General features: G+C 39.4%; 1 protein-coding gene across 5 annotated transcripts in view; it reads right to left on the bottom strand.

The window, feature by feature from the left end:
- GRHL1 (grainyhead like transcription factor 1) overlaps positions 1–15,119 on the bottom strand; it is a 164,415-nt gene that overhangs the window by 86,689 nt on the left and 62,607 nt on the right. For all 5 annotated transcript variants that reach the window (XM_080387853.1, XM_080387852.1, XM_080387851.1 and 2 more), the window contains exons 2-7: positions 14,579–14,677; positions 13,991–14,078; positions 10,931–11,028; positions 10,543–10,638; positions 9,802–9,931; positions 6,253–6,409 (exon numbers count right to left, since the gene is read on the bottom strand). In XM_080387853.1, the coding sequence (XP_080243979.1) occupies positions 6,253–6,409; positions 9,802–9,931; positions 10,543–10,638; positions 10,931–11,028; positions 13,991–14,078; positions 14,579–14,677 (668 nt within the window). The remainder of the gene's footprint in view (positions 1–6,252; positions 6,410–9,801; positions 9,932–10,542; positions 10,639–10,930; positions 11,029–13,990; positions 14,079–14,578; positions 14,678–15,119) is intronic.

Raw genomic sequence — 15,119 nt, 5'->3', positions numbered from 1 at the left:
GGCTTTGGTAAGTCAGTTTTATTGTAAATTGACAGTATTATTTGGGATTTTTCTTGACTTTTAAATATATATGTAATGAAAAAAAAAATATATATATGATGGGACTTACCAGATACCAATAAAAAGCTACCCCCACACCAAACCCCTGCTCTTATCTACCAGCTTAGCTGACACTGACACCAGGCAAAGCAAGCACAGAACAAGTATGGGTCCTCACAAGGGAACAGACACTGATCTCATTCCAGATTAAAGCACAGTAGCTGTCTCCCATAGAACTAAGCTAAAACTGCTTGCCTGTCTCCTCTTCTCCAAATCAATTTTGTTAAAAGAAAATACTAAACTTGCATAAGTTAACATTTCAGAGAAGACTCTGCTCTGTAAATAATACCAGAGATTTGACAACCACTTTGTCTCCTGCCAGCTGTGTCACCTGCACAGTATCTCTCTGATCTTGCTACATGGGTTAATAACTTCTTAGTCTACAAACTGTGCAAGTGCCTCCTGGGCTCCTACAGTGGCCGTAAGATTGGGCTCTGCATCTGTTCCCAGCGTGGGGCAGTACCTAAACACTTCAATCGCTACCTGGATCCAATCCCACAAGCTGAAACACTGAGTTCCTCATAAAGCACAGCAACGTGCCACTTTCATTCAAAATGTGTCCACAGGGGGAAAGAAAAAAAAAGGGGGGGGGGGGGGGGGGGGGGGCTGGGGGGGAAAGGCAAGGCAGAACAATGTCATCACTGACAGAGCAGACACTGTTGAGAGGATTCACCTCCCTCCCGAGTCTACAGCAACTCACAAGCTCACCTTCCTTCTCCCAGCCCAGTGTCCTAATCACCACCTGTATCATGTTATGCAGTGTATATCTATCGACATTGACTAGAATTCTATTTAAAGGCTAGTTACTGCAAAGTTTACAGTTACATTCTATTTTTTTAAAAAACATTTTTAACTGAATTTTCAGTTTAATTAAAAAGTTGAATTCAAACTGGGATTAAAACGAAAAGTGCATTTCTTAATCAAACCTCTCTCAGTTAGAATTAACCCATCATTTATAATGATTTATGAAAAAACAGCAATCTGAAAAATCACATTGCCCAATACTTTTCATTCTGAAGCTCTGCATATTAGTCTCTTAAACAAGAAGGTAAAAGTCACTGCACAATCCTTTCTAATCAAATTGTGTGACGTACATTTCTGCTAACAAAATTTCAGTAGCTTTCCTCAGCCAGTGTAAATACTGTTTCCCCACCCTGAGTGGAGATGTGCACTGATCCACACACCTGGCGAGGTTATCCTCCAAACCCAGCACCAGTTGCTTGTCCTTGTCATCCTACCTGATCTGCTAAGCAGCCTGCATGTCAGTTCCTTAGTTCATTTTAGTCAAGGTCATCTTCACTTAATTGAAGAACTTAAACTTGAGCTATGGTTTCACAAAACGTGTTCAGCCAACCTAAAAGCTCAACATAACTAGTAGTACTTCCCTCCTCCTGCTCTGGCTGTGTGTTCCTGTTGCTCACCATCCTCTTCACAGAATCATAGAATGGTTTGGGTTGGAAGGGACCTTAAAGACCATCTAGTTCCAACCCCCTGCCATGGGCAGGGACACCTTCCACCAGACCAGGTTGCTCAGAGCCCCATCCAGCCTGGCCTTGGACACTTCCAGGGATGGGGCATCCACAGCTTCTCCGGGCAACCTGTGCCACTGCCTCACCACCCTCACGGTAAAGAATTTCTTCCTAATAGGTAATCTAAATCTACCCTCTTTCAGCTCTTCCACAAAGGTAACTCACAACAGCAGCAAAAGACCACCAATTACCCTATTGCCAGAAAGAAGGGCTTCTTTACCATCACCTTAACAAACCAAGGAGGCTCACAGATGGCTCCAGCAAAGGCAAGAGTTGGCAGAGGGAAGGGGATGCATCACTCAGGCAGGACGAAAGAAGAAAGGGAAGCGAGACCTTCCTCTTTCAGCAACAGTGACCCATTACTGGCTCAGCTGATGATAAGCTTTGGCTGACACGTGTTAAGGTGCAATCACACGATTAGCTGTCAGATCTGAAGAGCTGGTACCAAGACAGTGAGAGCAGCAACCTACTGAGCCAGCACAGAAGCACCTGGAAGAGGACAAACAATCAGGACCTTCCTCCGGGTGTGGTGTAGTGGTGATTGCAGCCAAACCACCCCAACAGCTTGCTGCCTCTGAAATGAGAAATCCCACCCTCCCTCCAACCCTTAGCCACACACTCCTCCCTGCTGACAAAAGCACTTGTGTGACTTCTCAAACAAAGGATTAGATTGAGAACTAGTCTTTTGTTTTCCAGGGTTTGATCCCAACCATACAGATTTCCAGACTCAGCTGACTGCAGGAACATTACTGCCAGCACAAGGTGGAAACGAACTGCAATGAAGCAAATTAACCTGCACTAAAATGTCGGGTGAAACTTTCTTTTGCAAAATTAGTTTTCTACAGATCTACTTCTTTCAACTAATGTACCATAAACCAGATGAATTCTAGTACTCAGGGCAAGAGAAAGAACAGGAATGTTTATGCAGAACCATAGCAACAGAAACTTGCATCAGCTTAAACTGATGCTGGAACCACATCCTTAAACTGCAAGAAACGAGCAATGTCCACCAATATTTTTTTTTTTTAAGTTTGCACTAACTTGGCTACACCAAGCCAAAGCACTGCAACTGTTTAAAAAATAGTGACATCCTTCCTAGCTTGAAATTACTTTTTCCGTACAAAATAATGCTTTTCTCTCAGGTTAAGAGTTGTTTTTACATTCTAAATACCCGGTTATGAATACAGTGTGCTGATGATTCAGGTTTTCAACACTTATTCCAAAACCCCAGATATGGAAGAGCACTTCAGTTTCTTCTGTCTGATCTTCTAAACCTTTCATTTAACAGACAGATGATTAAAACACTTGCAAGACTATGTTCTATCAGTGAAGTGCCTGAAAACTTGACTAGTAGATACAGTACACAGTCCATGTTCTTTTAATTACAGCAGCAGCATACATTAGTAAGGCACAAGTATGAAAAAAATCCTAGGTCTTCTGCATGCTACGAGGAAATGATGCATCTGTTAAAGCCACACAGTAATGCCACAAACCAATTACAAGTTTAGTCTTGCCAGCACAGCTAGGTATAACCTCATTTGAAAGGCATTAGTTCTCAGAATCTCAAAATCTAGCATCTTGAAACTTTTTCCGCAAGCCAACAATTTTATTACTTAGATAAATAATATACAGCATACAAAGTACTGTCAACCTCTTCACAATGGAAAAGGATTTAACGTGTTGCAAAATGTTGAGTAGAAGATTGTTAAATATGTTATTTTTAAACCAAAATGTTCCTATCAGAGGAGGTAATTGTAGTGTTTTTCTGTTAAGTGTGTCAAGTAGCAAGGAGGAGTGTATTTTTGGTGTTGTAAATCCTTTAAAAGCTGGCAGATTGCCCTACTATAGTGCCTAAGCATGTATCACAAGGGAGGAGCAGCAGTCAGCTGACTTCAGGGTAGGGAGAAAACCAAACTGAAGAAAAAACAAGGCAGAACTTTAAACACAACTGTAATTCAGCTGGTTTAAATAAAACAATTTGCCTATAAAGATTTAAAAGGTAATGCTTTATGTTTTCTCTGAATAGTTTTCATCTCTGGTCTGTCGCTATTTTGATCTGCATATCTTAATGCATGCAAAAATGTGAACATTGTCTGATTTTCTGAACTTAAATATTCAGAAGTTAGAAAACAAGTATTTTATGGTAGTTCATGCAATTTAAAATTCTTTCTCCTTCTTCATCAAACTTCTGAAAGGCAAAGACCTTAAGGGTAGGGAGGGAAGCATGATAATGTAATTACGGTCTTATATAACTATCGTATCATGGTAAAACTTTGCAATACAAATTACATTCTTTTACACATCTCTTTCTGCATTTAATTCAGTTCATACGTTCAGTGCATCTAAAGTCACTGAATCATTCTGATTTACCCACTTTTAAAAGTATTATACCCATAAATTGTATCTAATTAAATGGTATCTCATTCAAATAATCTTATTTCAATTTCCAATTATTAGTTTCTGATTATGCCTTTCTGTGCTATATTTTGTACATAATTTTTTTCTCTCTCCTTTTCCAGCTTTTTTTACTGTTTTTATGATTCCTCTAACTCCTTTGAAACAAATGTGCTCATCTCTTAAGGATCTCAGCACAAAGGATGTTCTCCAGGTTCTGAATCATTTTCCTGGATCTTTTCTGCAGTCTCCAAATTTTAAAGTGCCAAATACAACAATATACCATTAATATGCAAACAACACAATCTACGTTTCCTCTTAACAGTTGACTTTGACAGTTGGGGTTTTTTTGCTGTTGTTGTTTGGTTGCGTTTGTTTTTTTTTCCAGACTACACCACCATACTAAAACAGATGTATTTGCCTCATTATTACCTCACATGCTTTCCAGAGACAGTTTCCAAGATACAGTAACCAAAGAATAGACATTTAATCATTCATTTTTCTCTCCAAACAGGATGGGCTAAGCAATAATTCTTTACTGTGAACCATCTGCTCCATAACTGTAATTTACTAGTTGGATTTTTGCCATATGCAAACATCCCAGACAGGATTTATGTATTTATTTTCTAATCATTGACAAAAATACAGAGTATGCTATGAGTTATCACTTTTACAGAATTTTCTTAGGAAGACAGTAGTCAGTAACAAATCTTGTTATTGAAAACTACCTTTGAGTTCTACTAGTTTTTAATCTACTCAATAAATACTTCTGTATTGTAGGATGTTGGTTTGAATTCTGAATACTGTGGCATTTTGCTGAACATTTTACAAGCATCTTTTATGCAACAGCATATCCAGTTATGCAAATATGCAATGGTTTGTGCAATTCTGATCGATGAAGGCAACAGCCACCCCCTGAAGTTAAATCAAAGGGTTAAACACAGTTTTGCATAGAAATAAATTAGCTAGTATTAAATACTGTACTTCGAGACATACAAACCTCCCCTTGTTTTACAAGTACTTGCAAAAGAGGATTCTTCAATACCCATCCTTCTCAGAAAGCTTGAACAAAGCTAGAAAAGCACAGGTGGAAGCTGGCACTCCAGGGGGAGAGAGGCCACAATGGAAGATCAGACTCTGGGGTAAACTTCCCTTGGACGCATCACACCTTCAGCAGCAGTACTAGTTATATGCACCACAGGTGGGGGATGACGTATTCAGTGCCTTGCCTTTTAGCTTACAGGTTATATATTTGAAAAATAAAAATTGAAGAACTGAAATCTACCATATCAACTGAATTTTGAATCAATGTTTCCTTTATTTTGTCCAAGTTTTCAGTTTGCTTTGCCAATGTAGTTACTTGAGTCTTTCTGTTCCATAAATTTTGGTGAAGTAACATTTTTTCACCATCTTTTTAGCAATACCCAGTATTTCAACACTTGTTAAAAAGAAGTATCAGTATACAAAAAGTCTTCCAAGGAAAATCTAAGAATTCCTGAATTTAAACTATTTGAGTCTGATTTAAAATATTTATTGCAAACAAGAAATATTGCTGAATTATTTTTAATTCCTTAAGTAAATAAGGAATGTGTTCATATCCTTGTTGTAGGGGCGAGAAGGGAACTGCATTGTCAGCAATAGTTTGATGGTCTCCATTTAGCATCAAACCCTATCATTAGAACATTTTATTTCTACTATGTTTAAAGCTGTGTTGTTCTGAACTCTGATAATTACAGATACAAAGACAAGAAAACAAAAAAGGGCTTCCTATATTAATTTCTCTGCCCAACTCCATTGCGTGAAGCTACTTAGCTACCTTCCAGATCACTATAGACTGCTGGTATTGTTTGTATGATGACACTGCTGTAAGTTCTGGAGAACGTTTAGTCATTTATTCTGGTATGCCAACAAAATCAATATAGCAAAAGTGTGACCATACACACCTCCAGTGAATCTTATGACATTTTGAAAGAGAAGGGTAAAAATTTTCTTTAACTCCAAAACCTTATCCCTTACACATCTTCGAGATTCATTGCAATCAATGAAGGAGACTGTTCTCCAAAAGCAGCTGCATGAATCGTTATGTCAAAGAAAAGGTAAGACAACCAAATGTAGAGAACTTCTCACTATTACTGAACAAATTACTAAGAGGGCAATAGTAGAGATCTAATTTTAAAAAAAAATTGTTATTTATATAAGCAACAAATATTTCACAAGAGAGTATTCATACCTTAAGAGATCAGATAACGTCATTGGTTCTCTCAACCAGAGTAAGGCCATGTAACAAAATGAAAGGGTCATTGGCATCGTCATCCTCAGTTTCTCCTTTTGGTTCTTCATTAAATACAAACTACCATCTACTGATCCAGAGCGCACAGAGGTGCTTTCTTGGGTTTATGTTAAAAACAGGAAAGAAAAGAAGTAATTGATATGATATACACATGATCCGTGGCATACAGAAAACAAGATAAAGGAACCTACAGGGACCCTTGTTCAGCAATCAGTAATATTTTGAAATCATTACTTTGAGTAGTTTGGTAGTTAATAGCTTAACTCTACTGTATTCACCTACCAGAATATGAGATGACAACCTGTTTCATAAACTGCTACTTCACTTGACTACGACAGTGGATCACACGAAGAGACAAAACTCCCTCTGGTACCCATCAAAACCGACATTTTGGGGGGAACTACACTTAAACCTGGAGTTCTAGAAGGACATTAACTTCTATACAACATATAACTAGCAGTACTTATGGGCTGGAAATACTGCTTTCCATTTGAGAGATAAGGGAACAGTGAGGAAACAAGGGAAAATATGACGTACTTAAATCAATGCCTCAGAGTTGGGGATTAAAACATCAACTTCAATACAGTTGGGACTTTAATGAGAAAATGATTTACATCGCAGAAATTTTACTGAGGTTAAGGCGTGTACATGTAATCTCTAACGTGGAAATGTAGATAGTTTTTTTTTAAAAGAATACCTAAATTCAATTACAAAGAAACACCTTTAGAACAAAAATGTAGCAAATGGTGAAGAGGGTGAAAAAAAATATTCAACAACAACAACCAACTAGACCTCCCTACTTCTTTACTGAGATGAATCACTAAAAGCTAAGAGAAGCAGCAATGAGAAATTTCACTTAGTAGAGTGAATTATGAGTTAGGAACCTTCTCAGCAGTGAAACCTGGGAGTTCAGGAAAGGAGGAATTAAAACCACAAAACTGTCTCTTCTCTACATAGCTAGGATGAATGAAAATGCATTTAAAGCCCACCATACAAAATACCAACATCAATTCTGTAGAGATTTTCTCATTGTGTTTCCCCACAGACTCTTCACCTGTTCAGACAGGAACAGCGATGGCTCGATCCGCAGCTCCCCAGCTGGGAGCTGCAGGGCCATGGCAAGAAGCCTGCAAAAAACAGTTTAAGACTTCAGAGAGCTTGGCAGCTCCATGGTTATGCTGGCGGGTGACAGCCAAGCCTGTAAGGCGACAGCGGTCAGTGGTAGGGGTCCAACACCCATTGACAGGCAGTATGAAGACACTGCAAATCCCGTGTTCCTGAGCCAGAACTGGTCTTTGATGCCACCTACCGGCTCCCAAGCCGGCGGCCAGCAGCACCACAGACACCTTACAGGAACCGGCCCCACCACACACCTGGTACAGGCCAAGACAAGGTCTAGATGAGAGCACCCTACGACATCTGTCACGTATAGGTGCATCAGAGACAGGAGGAGGAACATCAGTTAATCCCTTTAGTCAACAGTTTCACCTTTTACATGGATGCTTCTGTTTAAAGCCAGCTTCGCGACTGAAGCTTCACTATTAAATTCACATTCAACTCAATTTAAAATAATCCTCATTATATTTGTGGCCTTAATGATGGCACACAATTTCCTTTTATTTCTTCCAGCTTATGCAAGGCATGACAACACACAGTTACACACATCAAATAATTTAAGAGTTTAACAGGCTTCTCTAGCAATATCTCAGTGCTACACTAAGTAGAATTTGCTATTAACCCTGCACAAAAATAACAAAAAAAAAAAAGGAACCTGCCGGTTAGACAACCCTCTTAGGAAAAAACCAGGTGTTGAGGTTTCCAGTCTGTAGCAATAACAGCTCAGTAAAAACAGCACAGAAAAGGAAACCTATGAATCTGCACAAGAATTTCTAATTGACTAAAACACGTTTAGTATTACTTGTGTTAAATTTCAATATACAAAATAATGTCTTTGTTTGTTTGATTTCACCAGATTTCACCAATTTTGTGCTTCTAGTGTCTTTGAACCCTTGACTGATTTCAAGTGCTTTTAGTGAAATTGGTATAGCCTACTTAAAGCTGAATTCAACCTCTGAAACAACAGACCAAGTACATGTTAAAATACAGCCTATCTTAAGACTGTCTAGCTGTTCTAAAACTCTAAGAAACTTAACTCCAAAAGGCACAACTACCAAGGAAGAAAGGAGTTCCTCCTGACGTCAAAAAAGGAAAAAAAAAAATCAGTGGAATATTTTCACTAGGAATTTTTCACTCAATTCTTTCCTCTTCCTATAATATGTATTCGTATAATACCCAAGATCCACTGACTACATGTACAAACATAAGGTGACTCTTTACCTGAAAATTTTGTCATTTAAATATATAAGGATGCAGGGTACTTGCATTATATTCACAAATATTTGTGTCACCATTTTTGCACCTTTTTCCGCTCTCTAATTCTGTTTGGGTTTTTAAAAATGTCTTTATTTTTTTTTTAATTGCTGCGATCAAGTTTCTGATTCAATTACCATTTCTGGACTTCACAAAATAAAGAGAAAAACATGAAAGAACAAAATTGCATTCTTGTGAAAGCAGACAGGCAATATTACAGAACAGAAATGGGACATAAAGAGGATAGTACATAACAGGGGAAAAAGAAACACTGAGACAAAGAAAAAAGGCAAGCAAAGAATAAAGTAAAAAACAAAACCTATCAGAAGTTTAAAACACAAACAAAAGATTTCAAATGTGCTTTGAAATGTACTTCCAGCACCTGACATTGCAGCATTGTCTGGCATTACACTTGCCCAAGTAGCACGAAACACTGCAATATTCTATAACATTTTAATTAAAATGTTTAGCATGCTGTAAATATTTTCAAGTTGATATTGTGACCAGAAAAGAGAAACTGATGGAATGCTAAAATTTTTGATAGGCATTATAGGGAAAGTAGTAAAAAGAATGCAGACACAAAAGATACAGAAGTACCAAAAACACTGTAAGGAAAAAATTTAGAAAGCTAAATATTAATTAATTAAATATTAGATAGAAAAAAAAATACTCCCCCCACAAAAGAACACACTCATGCTTTTTCACCATCAAAATCATGACTGGAAGCTCTACTATTAGCTAAACAAGTGTTTATTCTTTAAAGCTGCTGTGTTTGTGAACATCTAGCTTTGCAGATATAACAGCAATATTTTATCACTCCAAGCAGGATGCATGGAGTAAACTCATAAAACAGAACTTCCTCCTGCATTTCCCATTGTATTTCCAGGTCCTGTTCAATGTTCATCTCCTTGGGCGGGGTTTGGAGGGGGTGGGGAAGTAATCTAGCTTCTGGTAGAATATAAAGTACTCTAGTGGCAAACAGGACTGAAAACTTCACACTTTCCAACCAGTTCCTCCAGTTCACTGTACATGAATACATTTTTTATATATTTATTTATTTATTTAGATTAAAAAACTACACAAAAATGTTTTCCAGATAGTTCAGTTCATTGTTCCTACCTGAGATCTTGCCAGCCGATGAGACAAAGCTGCAATCAGTCAGTAAATCCCCCTCACTTTCAGAGACAGACAAGAACTGAAGGCTAGATCTCTCTGGTTCGCTGTCCACATCAGTACTGCTGTTGCATACCTGTTTTTTGTAAATAAGTCATCGTTTCATCTACTGTTAGTTGCTGTTTCAATCTGAAGAAACCAAATAAAGCACAATAGATTCAAGAGCAACAGTAAATTAAGTTTAAACCCAAACTGTTCACATTTTTACTTTCTCTATGAATCACCAATACATAAAGAAACCCTGCAAAAAAGCATTCTTAAGGGATTTCTCAAAGATACAAAGACTTCTAGTAATAATTACATTTCAGTCTGCTAGAATGACCAGAAAGTTGGCCATATACAGAATCAAAGCTTGATGAAATAAGTAACTTCAGGAGAGCAGACAGGCAAGGATGGTAGTTGATGATGCATTTTGTATTGCTATTTCTGCTCTATCTACTGACTATCCATGCCAAGACAAAGCATTATTTTTAAATAAGCAGCTTTCCATACTCAGAGAAGTAACTGTCTCTCAAAACAGGAAAAAAAATTAAACAAAATGGACACGTGGAACCCAGTTTAGAAGAAATCCTTCATACTGAAGTGACATTAGCACAAGCTAGATATGTAGCTTGAACAACGAAGGTTTCTGCTCCTGCTTTTTAAAAAGATACCACATATCTCATGGGATTTGAGCTTTTCACTTACTGATAATGCTTTGACAGTTCCCTCAGCTGGTCTGTTGCAATATGCCTGATTGCTCTTCTGAAGGTAACACCTCCAAAAAGTGCACAGAATTTCATCCTGATAAATACAAATGGATAGTGATTAGTACAAAGTTTACAAGATCATTAATTGCTGAGAGAATAGAGTGCAATTTTTAACCTGGGAATCTGCATAATGTTCCAGCTCTAATTTTATTAACTGTGATTTACAAACTATGTTCTAAAATTACCAGAGAAACTAAGTATGTTTTTATAAGCTCAATGTTTTTAAACAGGCAGTTTTCAATTCACTTTACAAATTACTAACTTTTAAATTAACAACTCCTGTAACAGACACACAGTGTGTACAACTCACATTGACATCTACATACCTTCATTTGTGGGCATACACCTAGCGCTTCTAAAGCTTCAGCTTGTTTCTTGAGTACGAGCTGAAAGCCTTCACAAACATACCATTCATACCCTCCATCTAAATAAAAAAAAAAAAAAAAGTATGTTGGGGTTTTTTGTTTGTATTGTTTTGGGTCTTTTGTTTAACCTTATGCACACTTATTTCTACTTAATATTCTGTTCCCTTGGTAACAGGACAGAGACTTGTGTCTCTAATAATTTCAGATACTAAAGCATAGACCAGCTACACTGAATACTCCATTAACTTTCTTTTATTCACAGTCTTAATGAAGAAGAAAAGCTACTGAACTATCAGTGCTCTCCACACATTTCCCATGAATAACATACTTCACTCTAACTTCCAGTGTGGCATTTGTAATCCAGTGGAGAGTTGTTAAGTGACCAATTTCAAAATAACTGAGAAGGTGTCATTAAAAAATTAAATATGATCATTTCTTTCCCATCCCTGGCACAGAAAACTGGAACGCATCACAGTGGTGAGTCAGGCAAAAAACCAACCAATATCACCACGTTCTTCACCGTTCTTCACCATTCTCTCTCACAGAATCATACACATTTAAATGAAAGAAACTTTCTCAGATATTCTGACCTTCTAGCAAATCTCAGCACAATATGGTTTCCATAAGGAGTGGGTCTGCTCCAGTCTATTCACTATTCCCTCAGACTACATTATGTTTACCTTTCACCCGTACCTCTCTATATTTATAACTCCTTTTCTATACGCTCTTTGTTTTAGAAATTTTCTCTGCATTTCTCTATTTCCTTTTCATTCCCTCCATGCTTGTTCTAATTTTTCCTTCCAATTACACCTTGCATCTTACCATCTTTGAAGCTACCTGCCCAAAGTTTCTGCCCTGCTTTAATGATTGTAACTGGTTTGGACGGCAAGGTGGTTTTGGTTTTTTTTTTGGAGGGGGGGCACAGGGGTGGTTTCTGTGAGAAGATGCCAGAAGCTTCCCCCACTTCCAATAGAGCCAATACCAGTTGGCTCCAAGACGGACCCAATGCTGGCCAAGGCTGAGCCCATCAGCAACAGTGGTAGCGCCTCTGGAATAACATATTTAAGAAGTGGGCAGGGGGGAATCTGCGCAAACAAACTGCAGTGGAAAAGAGGAGTGAGAATATGTGACAGCAGCAACTCTGCAGACACCCAGGTCAGTGCAGAAGGAGGGGCAGGAGGTGCTCCAGGCACGAGAGCAAAGATTCCCCTGCAGTCTGTGGTGATGACCATGGTGAGGCAGGCTGTGCCCCTGCAGCCCATGGAGGTTAGGTGAAGCAGATACCCACCTGCAGCCCATGGAGGACCTCATGCTGGAGCAGGTGGATGCTCAAAGGAGGCTGTGACCCCACGGGAAGCCTGTGCTGGAGCAGGCCCCTGACAGGACCTGTGGACCCATGGGGAAAGGAGTCCATGCTAGAGCAGGTTTGCTGGCAGGACTTGTGACCCCATGGGGGACCCAGGCTGGAGCAGTCTGTGCCTGAAGGACTGCACCCTGTGGGAGGGACCCACGCTGGAGCAGTTTGTGAAGAACTGCAGCCCATGGGAAGGACTCACATTGGAGTTCATGGAGAACTGTCTCCCGTGGGAGGGACCCCATGCTAGGGCAGGGGAAGAGTGTGAGGAGGAAGGAGCAGCAGAAACAACATGTGATGAACTGATGGTAAACTGCCATTCCCTGTTCCCCTGCACCGCTTGGGGGAGGAGGCAGAGAAATCAGGAATAAAGTTAAGCCTGGGAAGAAGGGAGGGGTGGGGAAAAGTGTTTTTTCTGATCTGAACTATAATAAATTAAACTAATTTTCCCCAAGTCAAATCTGTTTTGCCTGTGATAGTAATTGCTGAGTGACCTCCCTGCCTTATCTCAACCCATGAGCCTTTCATTGTATTGTCTCTCCCCTGCCTGGTTGAGGAGGGGAATGACAGAGCAGCTTCAGTGGGCACCTGGCATCCGACCAGGGTCAAACCACCACAATGATGTTGGCTTTAACCACAGACCGAGCTTACTCCTATTCATGCATGGAAGCTGCCATAATATAATGTAACTGCACTCACAGAAGGGACTGTGCAAATCTAAGGATTTCTTTCTTGAGAAGCCTGGGGGATGGCTAATGACCTTCCTAACAGGAGAAATAAAAAGCACCAAGTGGTACACAGCTCAGACTTTAGAAGCAATACAGAATAAAGACAAGAGAAGGTGTTAAGGTTGTTCCTCTTTCTATTCCTCCCTTCACTTCCACACAATTGTTCTTTTTGAAGGAACATAGCAATCCACTGCCACCACAGCAGAGCAAAGATAGATCAGCGTATTGGAGACAAAGCTAACCTCATGCTTCATTTGGTATTGTAATGCATTTTTGCTTTTTGAAAATGGCCACAACAGTAAAACATCTATCCAGCCATCACAGTATACATATATAGCTCCAGTAGCAGCCTTACCATAACATCCTTATGGCATGTATCATAATATGTAATGACTACTGCTCTTCTGAATCATGAAATTAAAAGTATAGAAGTGATTCTGGATGAAAGATGTAATATTGGTTTAGCTATTGTAACTGCTCAAAATCTCTTCTGTGTAGGTTTGTGCATAGGTTACAGGGCCAAGTACCTGTAATCCAAGCCATACTGACATTCTGAGAGCTGGACCACCATCACACCTCACAAAGACAGACAACTTTTAACAAGGAAGGAACAAAGGGATCACCACATCTGAATGCATTCCACCAGTATGTTCAGTGAGCATTAGCTTCCACAAGTCAAAGTGGCAACAAGTAACATAAAGCTCTGTTCAATCCAAAAAACAACCCACCACCAGGCTCACAGAGGTCACCTATGGCTCAGAAAGTCAACAAAAGTGACCGCTGAAGGTTGTGACAGCATCTAGGAGGTGTGTTTTGTTCCTCTTCTTACAGTCTTTCCTAGCCATATGCTTTTTGTCACCATCAGAGATACAATGGGCTAGGTAAACCTCGGCTGAACAGACGTTCTTATGCAAAATACAAAGAGAAGCTCATACATACCCTTTTTTTCCTTCTTTCTTAAACCTTTGGAGATTGTCTGGACTCTTGTGTTACAAAGAAAATCAGTGTTTACAACTTCTCTAGTTGCCTGCAAAACAGGAATATATCTTAGCAATAAAAAAAAGCCAGGCCTAACTTCCATAGATTGCCCCACCATAAACATAACGGAGGAACTTGTTCAAATTTCCAAATTAAAGGGAGACAGAACATTCTGAACTCCTCATTCAGAAATTGCAAAAATACAGAATTACTATCCTGAACATAAGGGTGATGTGCATCAGGGTTTGCCTACACTGGTACTGTACTAAAGCACAGTGGAATACCGAGGCAATACTTTTAAGGCATCTAGACAGCATGCTGGCACTACAGCCACAGCAACATAGCCTCTTAAGGTGGCTCATTTAAAATTTTGTGATTTTAAGGAACGTTAGTTTTAAACAGTGTCAAGTAAAGCATGAAAAAGGAAGAACAACAACTTCATTAGGAGTCTTTTAACTCCTAATGCCAAAGAAAAAAACCTAGTATTTTCTTAAAACCAAGAAGCAATCAAACCAAACCTTTCCCAAGGCCAGTAGCTTAGCTTTTTACCTCAGTAACATTGTGGCAAGATCTGCAATAAAATCGGCCTCCGTCAGTGAGACCCCAGTTCACTTCCGAACATTGGGCACAGCGCTCATTAAAATCTCTCTAAAATGGGAAAAAAAAAACCACAAGAGTTTCAAACGTGTTTAAGTAAAACAAACAGCACTATCACTAGGCTATTGGCTCAGCTTTTGAGATTATTCATAGAGAAGAATATTTAGGCCTTTTATGTTAGTGCTAGTTGATAACAACTAACGATAGCATTCCCTATCAGTCATAGGTAACTGGGAACAAATAATTTTAGCTGGCAAGCATCAGCTCTCGTGTACACGGACATGAGAACATGGGGCAGAATAATGCACACCTAGTGCACACATGGCACAGCTTGAGAAAAGGCACCACTGGAAATGGGAGCTGGGACAGGAGGCCGAGAGCGTGAGAGGGAAGGAAGGGTAAATGCCCAGAGCTGTGCAGAAACGGGTGCAGCCGAAGAAAGCCTGCACAGTCGGTGAGACGCCGTCCTGCCAGAAAGAGAGACTTCCCGGAG

Source organism: Falco punctatus, assembly GCF_963210335.1.
Source record: "Falco punctatus genome assembly, chromosome: 5".
Taxonomy (NCBI): domain Eukaryota; kingdom Metazoa; phylum Chordata; class Aves; order Falconiformes; family Falconidae; genus Falco; species Falco punctatus.
The sequence above is the reverse complement of the archived record's forward strand: the minus strand, read 5'-3'. Positions and strand labels throughout refer to the sequence as shown.